The sequence below is a fragment of the Anneissia japonica genome, unplaced genomic scaffold (assembly GCF_011630105.1).
Source record: "Anneissia japonica isolate Jap-2015-1 unplaced genomic scaffold, ASM1163010v1 scaffold288010_len917306_cov203, whole genome shotgun sequence".
NCBI lineage: Eukaryota > Metazoa > Echinodermata > Crinoidea > Comatulida > Comatulidae > Anneissia > Anneissia japonica.
The window spans coordinates 254,823-273,266 of NW_022715767.1; the positions used below are offsets into that span (position 1 = coordinate 254,823).

Genomic DNA, 18,444 nt, shown 5'->3' on the forward strand with positions numbered 1-18,444 from the left:
CCCAGGAGACTAAAACCATCTAAAATAGCTGACCTTAAAAAAATTTTATGTCATTCCCCTCTATTATATATTTATATAATTATATAATCAATATTTATATTTTATGTATATCATTGATAATTATGACAACACAATATAAAGAACAGTGCATAATAGATCCTAACCTGTGATTTATAAACATTTTTATTTTAAAATTTCTTATTGAATTTTGTTTATGAAAACAGAATATGATGACATTCAACAAGTGTAGTATCTCTGGTAGGAAGTTCGGAGAGTTCAAAAACAAAGCAGGAGATATTGTACCGATTGACGAGGTAGGTCTATATATATATGAGAATATATTTTTATATTTTTCATTATATTCATTAATGAATTGTATGTCACTTTATTACTGACCATTGCGCCACTTTGTGTGTTCAAAGGCAGGCATACACTATCCAAACTGTCAGTCTGAGTGACATAAGGCCTATGTGCTGCCATTGGCTAAAGCTAGGGGCCATGGCCTGGGATTTATCAATCTCAGCTTAGAAAATGTCTTAAGTAAAAAAAGTTGAAGATATCCCTAAACAAATATCTTGCTGATTTATCAACCATCTTAGCAAAATCTTAGCTTAAAAATCGTCTTAGATTGTGCATGTGTACAATCAACGTTTTAAGCAATTTTTAAGCTAAGCAATAATGATAAATCTGACTTGAGTAAAAAAAATGGATTTAAGACAAATTTAAGCTGATTTCTAGTTTGATAAGTCTGGCCCCTGAACCTTCTTAGGAACCTAAGTATATTTATCACCATTTTTCTTGTCCGGACGATGGGCTCCAAATCAATCAAGGAAGGCCCTTTAAGAAGCATAACATGTAAGAATATATAAAAATGTACACACATAAAACATCAGCAGGAGTGGATGGGGACTTCACTACTGGGCCTTGTGTACCTCCAAGCGTAGCAGTAGGGCCAAGTAACCTATCCAGGGCCACCAGTTCCTTCGTTATGCCACTGGTCACATTCTACATTATTTTGATCAGACATTGTCTATTAGCGTGTGTTTGTTCCATAGACATGTCTTCAAACTAATCATGTTTCTATTGGAAGATGGACAATTTTCTACTTCATCAGACTAGAGAATTTAATCAAATTTAGTTTAATCTGACAGACAAATATTTTTGGCCGGCTTTAATTTTATCATAGTGTGATGTCTACCCATGCATGCCGTTTATTTTAATTTGTCTTTTATTATTTTTTTACAATCATGTACTAATATTTATTTCAAAGATTTGGAAACATAAGCAGGTACGATTTAGTTATGTGTAACATTTTTATTGTGTAATTGTACTGAAATTAATTTTGTTTATAGATCTCTAGGTGCCCATAGCTTATAATGCCTTGTAATGGGTAGGGGATATATGTCAGCAGTACAGATTACCAGGCTAAACTTTTTGAGAAATGTTGGTTTGGTTTGACAGTATAAGCCTACACAAATGTGTTACAGTACAGCCACAAATACATGGTACTAGTTAACCAAAAGAGGGTATGAGTCAGCCAAAATTCATGGAAATTTAACAGTGTGCGTGTTAAAACCCCCGGTAGTTGGCTTCAGCTTTGATGCGTATGTAGTTTGCATTTTAATAGGCTTACATGCTAACTGATTGCTTCCTCATTGAGATATTTGCAATGTGTCTTTTACATGACTTCCCCTGTCTGACCGTGTTTCCTATATGACTGCGACTTAGTCACTGTACATATGTGGCTGACCCAGGAGTGTCCCGGCTACCGTCATGTGATCAACTTACCCAACAACTGATGACACATACCAGATGTAGGCACTACACACAAAATGAAGTCAGACATGTACACAGAAAAAAATAGCCAATTATACATATTTTTTAGTATTGAAATGAACATATTAGTACTATTTTGAAAAACCTAAACCTACTATTTCAATGGGTCATCAACCTCTTCAAGTTAACATAATAAAAAACAAACAATAGATTCAGAGGTAAGAGTTATGAGATATTGAGTCATTTTGCCAATACTCTCCATGTATATATTAGAAAAGCTATAAAATAATGTGATCATTACAATGAGATGGTATGATGTATAAATAGACTTACTATTTTGTTTGCTATTGATGTATTGATTCAATGCATTGTTAATTGTGAACATATTCACGTACATTGGCTAAATTTCAGACGTCATATGGCATATAGATACGTTACAAAAATTAAATTAGAATACCAAAATAATTATTAAAACGTTCCATATTTTGAATTGAAATTAAGTTGAAATTATTTGAATAAACAGTCAAAAAAACATTTATTTTTATTTTGTTGCTTCAGTTTACAACCCCACATACATATATTTACACAGACACACATAGACTTATACCTACACTGTACAACCATAGAGAAATAGAACGTGATACAACATCGATTCTTGCTCATCATGGTCATAAGATAATTTATAATATATTTACTCAGTGAAGGTGAAGTCATTTAAGTTATTTAAGTTATTTAAGTTATTAGAGCTACTTAATCAAGATAATCATAGATTAATAATTAATTAGAGTGTAAATTAATTAGTTTGTGATTAATTATATGCTCTATGTTTGCTCTGTACATGCACTAATAATGCTTTAACATGCTATCTTTGTCTAATAATACAAATAGCTTTAAGTGTCTTGTATGTGTATGTATTACATGTACTTAACTTTCTAACGTAAGTCTATGTGTAAAAAAATACATTCCAATCAATCAATGGATGAATGGCTAAGAATATTTTTTTTTCAAGAAGCAAAGAAGGATGAATACTTGCTTGGCATGCAATATAATATCTACTCTTGAGTCAGTTCAATTACTTTCAGGCAATGTAGTAATACAGGGGCGGATGCAGACGGTGTGATTCCACCCCCCCCCCCCCACTAAATTGTATTAAGAAAAATAATTTTTGATATATTATTTATAATATTATCAAAAATACCGAATAAATTTGAGAGTGCAATTTCTGTTCACCCAGAGATCTATATCTCAAAATGTTCACACCTCAGCCTCAATCGTGCTAGGGCTGCGGTCATGTGGACTCTTACGCACCTTACCGACAAATTTGCATCCACCCCAATAATACATTTATATGAGGCCAAATGAAGTTGATGAATGACTACTTAGGGCCGGTGTTTATTCACAGGGTATTTCTTTGATGACACCCAAAGGTGACCAACATTTGCACTCTTAGGTCATGCCTTTATATAAAAAAAACAGGACTTCATTTTACCCAAAATAGAGGCTAAAATCATTGCCTGGCTTGATTGAAATTGCTCACTGACATGAGTTGTCTGAAATGGCACCATCTAAAGACCATCCCATATTTTTTTGTGGAATACTCATTTGAAAATACAGAATTATTAGTGATCAAAGGAATAAACAACTAACCATTTGTGAATTTGTTTATCTTAGGACACACCGAAAGTTGATTTCTCATCAAACAAATATTACGAGGAAAGTTTTGAGTTTTATGACAATTCGCTAAAGGCTGGAGTAGATCGCGGAGACCGTCAGACGTGGCTTTTCTTCCGGTTGCTTGCACTCTGCCATACAGTCATGGCCGAGCATGGAGATGATGGTATGTGTCCCTAATTACAATTAACTGCCTGATCGTTCTTGCATGGCTACATGGTTTTATACATTTCTTGAGTAATCCCAGAGCAAGCCTAGAGAATTGTTGGATGTCTCACTTGGCATTACACAAACTAACAACTCTTGTAGTGCATATTCTGGTCGTAGATATAGGGGCTTTAAAAACCACAATATTTAGGTCCAGTATTTTTTAGAGCATTGGAAAACAATTCAGCCATTATTTTTTGCCAATCTGTTTGCCATTTAAGATGGGGCTCTCTTGTAGGTCTGATAATTCCTGTGACAGGAAAGCCTAGAGGTGGGGAGGAGGATGTGTTCCAACATTCTAAACTGATCATTATTATATTTTGCTGAAGTTAAATTTTATTATTTCTTCATGACAAGTTTTAATTTGTGGTTTCATTTTTCAGGGAGCTTAACCTATCAAGCCCAGTCCCCTGATGAAGCAGCATTAGTCGGTGCTGCAAGGAACTTTGGTTTTACTTACAAAGTAATATTTCTCTTTTATTATGTTTGTAATTAGATATTTTGTTTCAAATTATGCATCTTACAAAGTGAATGTTCTTATATATTCATTTAATCATCTGTCTATTTATACATCATCTTCCATCAATTTGTCTATTTATTTTACTTTACATAATATTTTCCAGGTAAATATATATCCTTTGTCTAGATTTCTCCTTAACGTCATTAACATTCATTAATATACTATTTCCTACCATGGGGGAAACGATAACAATGGAAAGCGTTAGAAATAACACCTTAAGGTGAAAACACTGCCGCTAAGGGGAAATTTTAATGACGTTAAGGAGAAATCAAGACAAAGGATTTTTCTCCCTATGTGTGAGTTAGTATGTTATATATATGCATATACATATACATGCATATGCATATACATATACATACATATTACATATACATTCGACGGATATCATCACTGGAGTAAAACTAATTTGTATCACATTTGATTTTTTCATTCTTAGTCACGTACGCCAACAACAATCACAATTGAAGTTCAGGGAAGAGAAGATACGTACGAGCTTCTTCAGATCTTGGACTTCAATAACGTCCGCAAACGAATGTCTGTGATTGTCCGGCAAAACAATCGTATCAAGTTATTCTGTAAGGGCGCAGATAATGTGGTTTTTGAGAGACTTGGGGAAGCCAGTACCTTTCTCAAAGATGTTACGCAAGAACATTTGAATGTAAGTAATAGTATGGTATACAAAATAGGGACAATAGCAGTGTATTGCGATCATATATTTATAGAAAATTTTGTCTGATAGGAGTCTTGATTTTCAGGATGCTATCGTTCTTGTTTCAGGAACTTATGCTCTGTTTTTGATTATGAATTAGGATATTGTATATTTTTAGAACATTACTAATATACTTTTTTTTTTCAACATACAGGACTTTGCAAACGAAGGACTGAGAACATTGGTTCTAGCAATGAAAGATATTGGAGAACAAGAATACAAGGATTGGAACAAGAAGTATCATGAGGCCTCGTAAGTTTAACTTTTTAAAGTGGTAGAGTCCCGTTTGATCATGTGATAGGGGCTCATCTTGATATGAATGTAGTCATATGCTGTATTAGAGCCAATGACAAGCTTAGAATCAGGTATGAATTATGAATGTTGGCTCAGCCTAAATTAATAGAAAAAAGATATATTAAATATCATTTGAATAAAATAATACAGTTAATAATAATGATAATTCTGGATTTATGTAGCATCTCACATTTTCACTACCACTAGGTGCTTAACATCAACATAAGAGAAGAAAATAAACCATAAACTAAATTAACACTAACAGACAATAATGTATTTAAAAAAAGTGATGTACAAATGTGCCGTAATTATTTACCCAATATATTTTTTAGGGTTTAATTTAACAATTAATTCAATGATTATTAAGAATAGTTTGGTTATTGTAATGATTTATTCAGTTGGTGATAGTGCTAATGAAAACAAAGTATTTATGCTTTCTTTCTTCAGAACCTCACTTGAAAACAGAGAAGAAAAGATAGATGCTGTTCAAGAAGAAATTGAAAAGGATATGATGTTGCTAGGGGCAACAGCAATTGAAGATAAACTCCAAGATGGGGTGCCAGAAACTATTGAGAATCTTATCAAGGTGTGAACTAATACTGATAATAAGTCGATCATGATCACTGTAACTCCCAAAGTTATTTATCTATTCCAAACTGCGCACTAATTTTTAATAAGTGCACGGTTTGCTTGATCTTTTTTGAGTTCTTGTGCAAAAGGTGAAAACAACTTGTATAAATGTATCGCGCATAACAATGAATTCTAGGCTAGTGTTTTTCCACTGCTACGATGCACGTTTGTGGAAAGAGAGGGACGCACCCGCCCAGTCGTCGTTTGTTGACAAGTGATAATTGAAAAAATGACTTTGGTAAAGCAAAGTTGATTGGAACCCAAAGAAAGTTTCTTCAAATTCAATTTTGTATGAAAGATTAAGGAATTCTTGGACCCTAATAAACTAAAGAAACTGAGCTTTAATATTCTAGACCTATCATTTTAAAGACTCAAGGAATGAACTTAGATGTAGGCAGGAGGCTGACGAGGCTTAGGCCTAGATCGTAGCCAGTGGCGGATCCAGGAATTTAAAATAGTGGGGGCCCAGAGAGGGATTTTCACCGATGAAGGGTCTATACCGCCATGGTTGGGGCAGAGGTAAGAAAATTTCCGATTATGGCACCTCTAGATGGCCGGAAATGGCACTTTTACACTGAAAATTTGAGTAGAAATTTTTTTTTTTCAATTTTATTTCTTTTTTTCTAAATTTTTTTTCATTTTGAAAAAATTGTGGGGGGTGGGGGTGTGCAGGCCAGCTGGGACCCCTTGAATCCGCCACTGGTAACCTAGCCTAGATATGAAATCATCACATGATTTTACTTGTCTATACTGACCAAAAATTGATTACTGTATTCTCTCAAATGCTTTAAAAAACGTTTATTTCTTTGACGAATGTCTGTCAAAATAATAAACTCATAACAAGTTCTTCACTGTGTTTTAGCGCGTACTGTTGCAACAACCGCACGCAGCTAAATGTAATCCACACCCCTCAGGACTTTTTTCAAGCATTAATGTAACACTTGTATAATAATTTCCACTATTATGTGATATGCAGCTCTGCTATTGGTTATTAATAGATTTTCATATTCAAATATTATGTATACTTTTTTCTTGTCTCTTTAAAAAAAATGTATGGAAAGTAATTTTTCCTCTGGAGAAAGGAAAGATGTTGTTTTCCCAAATATATTGAATTCATTATAATATGCAAACATTTTCTTTTACCAGGGTAATATCAAAGTATGGGTGTTGACAGGAGACAAACAAGAAACAGCGATCAACATCGGTTACTCCTGTCGTTTGCTTACCGATGAGTTCAACGAAGTGTTCGTCATCAACCAAACCGAGGAGGAGGCGATTAAAGAAGTAGTAAACAACACTCTTGATAAGATTTGTGATACCATGGGGATTAAGAACAAAATGAGATGTGATGAGGATGATATTGTTGACGAGGATGATGACGAGGAGGATGAGAAAAAGAACATGGAACAACTGGCGAGCATCTATAGCTTTGCGATTGTTATCACTGGAGCCAGCTTGGTGGGTTGTTCTTGATGTTATTTCAACATTTCTTGTGGCTTATGTTTTAGACTATAATGAAATGATTTGACCAGATAGTTAAGTACATCACATCAACAAATTCTTATGGCATGTGGGACAATTAATAGTTTTTGTAAACAATTTTTAAATGTGGGGTGTTGCCTACTCCTGTGCTGATTACAGCAGCAACAGTTACTGTAAGCATTTGAACCAAATGACCTGAGACAGAAATGCTTCATATCTGTAAATATAACTAACTGAATACATATAAATAAATCACTATCAAATTTTTTATTATTTTAAAATGTGATGATGAATATTATCATATTACCATAATAGTATCAACATATACAATTATTATTTAGTGTTTACCAATATTGTCATATGGTTATTTTAAAACTGTGGATATATTGTGACCTTTTTTTACTTTTCCCTATTTAATCACATTCTAAAAATTTTAATTCGGCCATCAATAGGTACATGCACTGCAAGCAGATATTGAACAGATTTTCCTGGAGGCCGCTTGTTTCTGCAAAACCATCATCTGTTGCCGTGTCACACCTTTGCAAAAAGCACAAGTTGTGAATCTTGTGAAAAAATACAAGAAAGCAGTGACACTTGCGATAGGGGATGGTGCCAATGATGTCAGCATGATTAAAGGTGAGTTTTCGTTTACACTTTATTTTTAGGTTTGTATCAGCAGTAATTATTATTTGTCTTGGTTATTAACATGATTGTGATATTACTGATTATTATTTCTTGAATATAGAAATTTATTTGGATATAATCTACTAAGAACTAATCTAATAATGTGTAACCTCTTTCTAACTGCACTTGCAGTAATTACCTTATATATTGAGAAAGTTAACAAAGATAGTACGGTGCTTCAAATCAAGGCTTTGAGTTTGGCCCAAAATTGTAGTGACAATTGCTATTCAAATATATCTTAATTTATATTTTACTTGATGCTAGTAGACACATCAAATTCCCACTTATTCATAGCAATAGTTAGCAGACACCAAATCAAACTGTATGAGTGGCAACTATATTGGAGTATGCTAACTGTATTGCGATGTTTTGAATTGTAAGACCTTGAGATTGGCCAAAAATCGTGACATATGCTGTCAAGTTATTTATTAATGTATGATAGACTTAATGCTAGCAGACTCAAATCTGTTGTCTAGGTTACTGCTTATTCACATAAACCGTGAACAGATACCAAACCAAAAAATAAACTAAATTTAATAAAAACTTGTTGACTGTTACAGCTGCACATATAGGTGTTGGAATTAGCGGTCAAGAGGGAATGCAAGCTGTTCTGGCAAGTGATTTCTCATTTGGGCAGTTCCGTTTTCTTGAAAGGCTTCTGCTTGTTCACGGACGTTGGTCATACGTGCGTATGAGCAAGTTTCTGTCGTACTTCTTCTACAAGAATTTCGCATTTACTCTTAGTCACTTTTGGTTTGCGTTCTATTGTGGCTTCTCAGCTATGGTGAGTATGAGTGATGACTGTAAATAATATGAGATATATATTTATTCATTCTAATTTTAATCCAATCCAATCTGGTTATTGTAAAGCGCCTTTCTTTGCAGATATGATTTGCTGCAAAATTTTAATAAGTTAAAGCATGGTGTTTGATTCTAAAAAAATTAAATTAAATTGAATGACTGGGATAATAATGATAAGTGCGTACATGGCTTTTTATTATTATTCTCTCATGCCCCATAAACTAATTCTATATATGAGGCCCTGCTCTTCAGAGGATTTGAACCCAGGACCTTAAATAGGAAGCATTTCAAGCTACAACACTGCACCGTGCTTTAAAGACCGACATATTATTATTATTTTATATTCAACACCTCTATACTTGCTAATTAAAGTAATCTGTGATTATTTGTCTCATAATGAAATTTATAGGATTCTTACCTTACATTCACAAGGTCCTTCATTCAGTCACAACCAGAAACAACTTCACTCTCCTTGAAGAATCTATCCTTTAAACTTACCTTTTCTTTATGAAACTCTCATTTACTCAATTGTTGTGGCTTACTGCCCAGTAATAAAACTAGTATTTTTTCCTTTTGTTTTAGGCTGTTTATGACCAGTGGTTCATTACACTCTACAATATTGTATTCACATCGCTCCCTGTCATAGCTCTTGGAATCTTTGATCAGGTTAGTACAAACAAATTTATAAATGAATAAGATTTTCTGAAATAAAATTTTTATCTATTAGAATTGAATTTTTGGTGTTTAGTGTTATTATTATCATTTAACAATTAATATAGGGATTATGCTACATTTTTTGCCAAGGAATATAAGGCGTTTCTAATGTTATTAACCCTGACGATTTTATCTATAAATTAGTTATTAGTATAATGTGCAACCTTGTCCACTCTACCAGTGACAGACTAATACATTCAATACCACAACATCCTTCTTACTTACTTGTTCCTTTAGCCGTCATCATGTTGAAGACACTTGGTTGTCATTGACCAATGAGAATATTTGAGACATACACAGCCACGGAGTGGCTCTCATTTATACTCCTAGTGCATTACACTTGTTTCCTTGAACAAATTGCTTCATTTAAGTTTGCCTCTCATCACTCAGAAATATTAATGATTTAGAGCTGAATGATTAGGAATGAAATTGGTAGTTATAAAATAGTAAAACTTACCTGGAAACAGAGGCGGTTGCACACTATCCTGGATTGACTTTGTATCCAATGAACAGGGAAAAGGTGCTTAGCATTCTAAAGAAAAGATGCTGTATAAGTAAAAGATAATGTTTTACATGTATAAATTAATGGTTTGGCTCTTAGGCTGGCCACTTTGTCCTTAGGCCTAGCACATTATCTATGTTATCTCTCCACCCAGGAGTATCTACCTATGCAAGTTTGCATGCCAGTGTTCTCAATACTAGCTCCAAAATATTGAATTTAGCTGTTCCATAGGTGTTGGATCCTAGAAAGTGAAGTGCATAGAGAGAAGCCTTAGCGTAATACTCTATTTAAGAATGACATATTATTACTATTAATGTAGTCATTTGGATGTTTACCATTTGGATGATGGAAAGTTACATACTATATGACATAATGGATTCCTAATTATTATTATTAATTATTTTTATTGTCGCCAGGATGTGAATGAGGACATGTGTGTTAGATTCCCAGCATTGTATAAACCTGGACAGAAGAATGAGTACTTCAACTACTGGGTGTTCACCAAGAGCATTGTGTCTGGAACAATCACCTCCCTCACACTATTCTTTATTTCTTATGGTATGTCACCCGTGGGCTGAACCGGGATTTTATATTTGAAGGGGGATGTGGGTGGTGAACCTGTTATATGGTTTGAGCCAACACCTATCTCAGCCCCACCATAGTCTAGGCTGAGATCTATGGTTCGAATGAAGGTGCTCTTATACTGTTATATTTGAATTAGTGCTAGAGTGCTGGATGTTTAAAGTAAGCTATAAAGTTATTGTTTGACCTCTCCCCTCTATAGTAATGCACTTAATCTTTAAAGTGATGTTAGTTTAAGATACTGAGTTTAATGAAACAGTAACCTTTTACGTGGTAGAGGGGTCCATTTCTGATTGGTATAGTACAAGAGACAATCATCTAAGATTTTTGCATGTTTTCGGTTTTCTGTGTAGGAACCTTCCTAGATGTGGCGAACCCAGATGGTTTTCCAGCAGGATCGCAGACTACCTTTGGTTGCATTTTAGCTTCCATGCTGGTACTGGTTGTCAACTTTAAGGTTGGTATTACTAAATAGTCCTCACCGTACTCATCAACATTATTCAGTTATCAATCATCGCCATCATCATGATCTACCGCTATTATCAATATCATTATCATTTATTCTGCCTTCTGCAAAGGTACTCCTGAAGCCTCCTTCACCAGGGTTAAGGATAATATTATTTTTATTCGTATTCTTGATTACCGACTGTTTATTACTCTCTTTCTGTCTGTTTGCACCTTGAGCATTTTGATGGATACTGGCGCATTATAAATTGTCACTATTATTATTTTGAAATGGCAATGAAAGAGACATTGGCACTTTGGTCTTTGAACCCAGAGCTCCGGTTTTGACTTTATCTTTACATTCTGACAACCATAAGCTAAACTTATTTTTTTTATATAATCATAAAATATTTGAATGCCATTGGTCGAAATTAATAGAGTTAAATTTAATATCTCACTCTGATCTATGTTTTTTGCAGATGGCAATGGACACAGCCTACTGGACGGTATTCAACCACATCTGCATCTGGTTAAGCATCATCAGTTACTGGATAATAATCTTCACCATGTACAGTGACATCATGTACGAGTTCTTCTTTGCCATTTTCACATTTATTGGTTCTGCACGGATTATGAGCACAATGCCAACATTCTGGTTCAGTATGCCACTGGTATGTGTCATACTACTCATGCCCGTCGCCGGAAAGCGCGCCATTTCGATGGATGTTGCGCCAACCCTTGCAGAGAAGGTCCGCATGCTGCAGCAGAGGGAAGCTCAACAGGCAAAGGAAGACAAGGACAATGTTGTTGAGCTGAAGTCGTTGAAGCGTATCGATGGTGATATGAATGGCAAAGTTATTAAAAATGATCGGCCGAAGAGTCGCAAAGATTCGGTTCGGGAAGAAGGAATTAGCCGCAAGCGCCCTCAGTCAGCGGGATCAGGTTATGCGTTTTCGCATCAAGAAGGATTTGGAAGGATGATCACATCAGGAACAATCCGAGACAGTCAACGACGTAAGAAAGGAAGGGAAAAGAATGGAACTGCCTCTACAGACAGGCGGAAGTCAAGTGCACATAGCCGAGATACAGACAGTGGAAGAGGGTCAGCTTTGAAAGACGAAGAGCTTATTGTATAAGGCACATCAATCAAACAAAGGCCTATTATGAAGAAGAAAAAATTTATTTCAGGAATAAAACACATGGTATGGTTGGTAACATTTGGGATAAATATTTCTCTGTTTGGTAAATTAATGCTTCTTTGTTGTGAAAATGAGAACAAATTCCTTCATGTACAATTGTAAAAATAAAGCAGTATATATGTACATTTTGGGGAAACTGTATAGTTACAGGTATTTAATTAGATGAACTATTTTTGTACTATTTTTGGTGGTCTTCTGGTATATTTAGTGTGAAGATATAATTTTCTTGGTGAAAAGGGCATTTAACAGAGTTGGCTAGTGAGCGATAATCAGAAAAACATGAAGAAGTTTTGCAAGTAGTATGCTTAAAAGAATAAGGCAAATTTGTCAAAAATTTTAATATTTTTGGACAATTTTCTGAACATTCAGAGGGCATTTTGAGTTGTCACTTATATACTTAGTAGTTTGTCAATAATAACATATTTCGTATATTAACTTAAATTACAATTTGTAAACAGGATTTTACCAAAGCACTTGTGAAGATTTATCATAAAAATGCATCTTTGGAATTAAAGCACAATTCTTTAAATACTGAGGCTGCTTCAGTTGGATATATCATGTTTAATTAGGTTTATTTTATGTTGCCGTTCATCATTAACTGTTAACCATATTTGTTTTTGTGTTCACATTGTATTGACTGGTAAGCATGCATATTAGGCAAGTTTAACTGTATTCTCATATGCCAGTCAATTCTCATGGGTTGCTTATGCAACTCTTTCATGGTTTAATTCATGCATGGAGCTTTTGTAATGATGTTACTGTATGCCCCGTCTATGTGAAGTCATTGTATATTCTCTCATCTTCTTTTATAATTTATTATTCACCAAACATGTCTGCTTTTTAATGAGTTTTATGATAAGTTTCTAAAATTCAGTTTTTGTCAACATGGGACCTATAGAAGAGTTTTGGCTCCATGGTGTGAAGTGTCTTGTGCAATACATTTTTTAAGATAAATTATAAACAAAATGTTTTGTTCATTTTATAGTAGAAAAAAAGTCAGCAGAAGGGCGATGCTCAATCATGTGACATGATCTACCAAAAAAATTGATTCTATCATCATATGTTAATGAATTTTTATAAGTTTAATGTTTTATTTGACAAAACAAAGGTCATAGTTTTCTCTAACTAAAAATTAGTGAATGTGTTGACAAATTTATTGAATTTTTAAATGTATAATTTTTATGAGCATCTAATTTTAAGCTACAAAATAATGTAACTCAGTAATTACTGAAACATTAATAAAAATGTACACAGCATAAAAAAAAATCTGGTAATATATTTTATCAGGAATTTATTTTTTAACACATTAAAATTAATTCTTTAACAAGTTATTAATAATGGATATTTTAAAACAATTGCTCTATCTCTTTGTAGAGCAGACCTCAGTTAAAAATGTAATTATTTCTGTATCAATCCCTTTATATCTGGCCATATGACAACGGTATTAGACTTAGTATACACAGGAACCAAATTTATTAACGTAATCTATACATGCAAACCCTACTACTCTACACTCCAGGCCATAGAACATGTAAGTATACACATAAGCCATACTACACATTATTGTATGTGTAGACACATAATATGTATTCATTTAGGAATGGTGGCAGGACAACACTTAACATGGATTCCTTGAATAATTTTTCTTTTCTTCCAGACTTCTTGTGCCTTAATGACTAATTCACAGAATTTCAACCAAACTTTGTCCAATATTGAGACATAAAGAATGTTGTTTTATATGTTACATACCAATGCATGTCTAGTGGGTAGAAGATTAAGTGAAAAACAAACAACATATAGTGTACATTACATGTTCTGTGTCCCATTTATAGTTTTGTAGATTAATGGACATATTTTGTAAGGTGAAGATGCAACTATGAATTTCATAATGTAATAAAGTTAATACCTCTTAGTTATAATTAGGGCTTGATGTATAACATCCAGTCAATTGTAAATTTGTACTCCTTTATGGAGTAGTTTTAGATATTATTATTATTATCAACATTCCATAATATATGTATATATAACATTATATTACAGTGAACATGTATCTTTAGTTTTTTCTTTATAAAATGCCAAGGTCTGTATTATACTTTCTTATCTGAGATTAATCAGTGGACCTTTCGGTTCATGCCAAGGTCTGTTAGAGTAAATTCTTCAAGGTAAATTTATCAAGGGAGATTTTGCCGCATGCTTTCGATTTCATTGATCTAGAAAAAGTGTACGAAATATGTTCCGTAAGAGAAGTCAAACCTTTGTTGTTTTGTTATTCAGGCCCGTAGCCAGGGGAGTTTTATGGTTCTGGTGAAACCCTCCCCCCCCCCCCCCCCCCACCCTTAATTTCCGAATGAGTCCTCCAACCCAAATAATGCAGTGACTCATGGAATGTTTTGCTGCATACCTTTTTCAAACATATCTGCTTTTATAGCATTATTTAGACCTATAAAACACAAAAATCCTCTGGCATAGGGGGTTTTGCTGACCACACCAGGGCTTCATGCTCAGAGAACCCCCTTGGGAAGAACCTGGCTACGGGCCTGTTATATACTGAGGTTGATATTTGCTATGCGATGGATAATGTGGAATATACTTCCACATGTTCCAGTTTGTGTAATCATGTATATGTGGAAAATGCCAGCTATCAATCAATCGTTCCATTTATATGGCTACATTCCAACATGATTAAAATACCGTATACATGGTATCAAGACATTGGTTCTTCTTCTACCTGCATATATACTGAACATGGGGCAAAACCTCTTTATCTACTTGTATGGCTGAGTTATATTAATGGAGGATAATAGTGAAGTTCACTTATTGGTGTACAGAATAAAGGACCATAAATGTAACAGAATCCTTATATATTGTTATGTAATTCTTGCTTTGTTTTTCTTTTATAAGGGGTATCATTTATATAATCTTTTCACTTGTAATCATTTTTGCTATTTTTTAAACATGACAATGAGAATCCTATCAATAATCCTTATATTTTATTATATAATGTTTGTTTTTGTCTTATATATAACTTGAGCTTTTAGAAAAATATCAGTGATATGACATTACGATATTTAACAGTTGAGTTTTAATAGGTGAGATAGTATGGTGTTTCAGCAGGCTTTTGAACATAGGAGCAGCTATTTTTGTAAATGCAATGACATGCACACCTGCTGAACAAATGCTATATTTTTGGGGGAGAAAATCTTATAGTAAACACAGCCCTCTCCCATATGTTTTATGTTTGATGCTTTGTAGCTCATTTCGTATACTATCATTTTGCCTTATCCAGTGAATGTTTTGTTTAGATGGAAATAAAAAACACATACAATTAATAATGTGCGTTAGATTTTATTATTTATCGTAGGTCTCTTTTATTCAATATCTTGTCTTAAGAAAGTTTTTAGACAATAGGACAAAAGGCACCATGGTTAATACATATGTAACTTAAATACTTGAGACACTAATAATTGGAAATGCCACTACATCTATTGTCCAAATTGTTCTGGTTAATTTGCTCACCAACTAAAATAAATTGAACTTTTGCAATTTGAACAATCTAATGTATTAAATACATATTTATTGCAGTGAATCCTATCTAATTTTAATGAAATTGAACAGAAAATATAAATTGAGCTTTGCATTAAAGTTACACTGTATTGTAAAACATAATCAAATTAATTCATGTAATTGCTGATTTAAAAAGATCGGCAAGTATCAAATTCCAATGAGAATTGTACTGGAATTGTATTTATTTATTGGCCAAGAATATAATTTTTAATCTTGTAGCTTTCACTTCTTGCAAGAAGTGAATTCAATGTGAAAGCAGAAGACTGCATTCAAAATTTAAGTTTGAGAGGTGAGTTAGACATAAAACATTTCTCAGCCACAATTATGATGAGACAGGTATCTGAGCATCTGTAAAATTTCCTCCCAGGGCCCCCTCTATTCAAGAATACACCACTGATTTGAATACAAAGTTATTCAAATAATGTATTGCATTTTATTTTGAAAGATTTTGTTTAGCTTAACACAGACAGTATATTTTTAATGCATGGTTGCTATCCCTTTGTTTACATCACACCACATTAAGTATACTAAAAGTGTTTCATGGTACAAAATGAAAATTAAAAGTATCTGGCAATTTAAAAATTAAAGGAATGTTGATAATGAAAGATTCCCTTGTAGTTAAACACAACTTTTTAAAAGCATAAAACTGAATCTTGATTGGTTGAAGAATGAATCAATAATTTATTGGATATACTAATGTTTTAATCTGAGTAACAGAATATTCATGATATTTCTGGATGGATTTGGTAGATTTGGTCCATATTAAGTTACATCTCATGAACCATAATTTCATCTCATTTAACTACAAGTTCATTAGCCAATTACAGGATCAATGCAATAGTAAACAAATAATTGTTTAAGAATGCAATGGGAAGAATATTTTCATGAGTTGAAAGATTGACTGTTCATTCAATGAGGCGGAGCTGAGTTGAATGGAACAGTCAATCTTTCAACTCATGAAAATATTCTTTCCATTACACGAATACAAAACATTCATTATTTGTCTTAAACACTATAATAGATTCTTGTCATTTGATATTTTATGGAAAAAAAATATAGCGTTTTTCTGAATGAAACAGTCCAGCATTTTTTTAACCAATGAAAAGATTGTATTAGTTTGAGGCATGCAATAGAGTGAAACGGATGGAAATTAAAATGCACATTGTAACTAATTATCATGATGAGTGACGAAATGATGTAAATAACCAATGTCATGGTTGTCTGGTTTCAGTCTTGGGCACGAAGTCAGAATGATTTCCCATAAAATTTGGAGTACCACAAGGGTCCGTCATCAGTCCATCACTGGTCACGGTGTATACACAAGAAATAACAAATATTTTAAGGGTTGCGGGTGTTAAATTTCATCTTAACGCTCAAATCTACATTAGCTGTGACCCAAAATCACCTGATGACCTGACCTTGGCCATAAGTAAATTAAATAAATGTATTGACAATCTACAATCCTGGATGCGTGCAAACAAACTCAAACTAAATGATTCGAAAACAGAATTAATTGTTTTTTCACCACCAAGATTTAATACAAACTCACTTGATGTGAAGCTGCAAATTGGCATGTCCATAATTACTCCATCAAAAGTTGTTAAAAACCTTGGGGTTCAGTTTGATGAACATCTAAACATAGATCTGAACGTTTCCAGGACCCGACAGACGGTTAATTTTTATCTTAGAAATATTTCTCAGATTAGAAATTATATCGATGACAAAACGTGCACTATTGAACTACAGTCATTAGTTCTATGTAGATTAGATTACTGTAACTAATTACTTTCAGAAACGTCTAAAACTAATGTGAAGTCCTTGCAATTGCTGCAAAACAGGGCAGCATGCATGGTTTTTAAAGCGTCCATGGGCACTAGTACAACCCCGTTACTCAAACAATTAAAAATGGCTTCCAATTGAAAAGCGTATTGTTTTAAAGTCAATGAGTATAATCTACGTATGTCTTAATGCGCCTATTTATCTTAGAAATTTAATTCAAAAATATGAATCTCATAGAACTGGTCTTAGATCCTCCATGGATAATACCATGCTTTACATTCCACGCACAATTATGGACCCAAATTATGGAACACTCTGCCTATCACAATTTGTCAATCACCAACTTTAGTTTCTTTTAGGAAAAAATCTCAAATCACACCTGCAACCTTAATCTGTAGTCTTGCAACATCCATGGAGGATCAGGAGTTTTTTTCTTCTTTTTTTTTGGCCATTGTTCATTGTTGATCTGTTTGCGTTCTTGGAGGGTTCTCTCCTTTAATGTGATTGATGTTTGGAATTTTTATTGTCTTTAGTCATTGCTGACCTGTTCGCTATGCTGGGGGGATTTTTGTTTTTTCATTGTGATTTTGATGTTTTGAATTAATTTGTGATGTTGATGTCTTTTTGTCAAAGCACTATGTAAATAGTGCTTAATAAATGAAATTAAAAAAAAAAAAAAATGAAATCCACCAATCAAATGATAAGAATCTATTTAGGTTTTATAAAGTTCTTTTTTTGTTGTGAGATTTGAACCCTGAGATTGAAAGACCTCTTAACCATGTATAAGTAGAATTTTAAATTACAACTACATGGCTTCTGGGATATTAAAGGGAAAAATAACTAAAACCAAAGACATAAGTACGGAAAGCATGACGGAAGTTTCTTA

General features: G+C 33.5%; 1 protein-coding gene across 4 annotated transcripts in view; it reads left to right on the forward strand.

The window, feature by feature from the left end:
- LOC117109355 (probable phospholipid-transporting ATPase IM) overlaps nt 1-18,221 on the forward strand; it is a 48,633-nt gene extending 30,412 nt beyond the window's left edge. For 3 of the 4 annotated variants that reach the window (XM_033251661.1, XM_033251662.1, XM_033251663.1), the window contains exons 12-24: nt 225-314; nt 3,448-3,613; nt 4,038-4,117; nt 4,611-4,832; nt 5,038-5,135; nt 5,625-5,763; nt 6,954-7,265; nt 7,742-7,925; nt 8,534-8,757; nt 9,357-9,440; nt 10,407-10,548; nt 10,926-11,029; nt 11,496-18,221. In XM_033251661.1, the coding sequence (XP_033107552.1) occupies nt 225-314; nt 3,448-3,613; nt 4,038-4,117; nt 4,611-4,832; nt 5,038-5,135; nt 5,625-5,763; nt 6,954-7,265; nt 7,742-7,925; nt 8,534-8,757; nt 9,357-9,440; nt 10,407-10,548; nt 10,926-11,029; nt 11,496-12,152 (2,502 nt within the window). In that variant the 3' untranslated portion in view covers nt 12,153-18,221. The remainder of the gene's footprint in view (nt 1-224; nt 315-3,447; nt 3,614-4,037; nt 4,118-4,610; nt 4,833-5,037; nt 5,136-5,624; nt 5,764-6,953; nt 7,266-7,741; nt 7,926-8,533; nt 8,758-9,356; nt 9,441-10,406; nt 10,549-10,925; nt 11,030-11,495) is intronic. The other variant, XR_004445510.1, reaches the window with a different exon arrangement.
- Nucleotides 18,222-18,444: the final 223 nt, after the last annotated feature.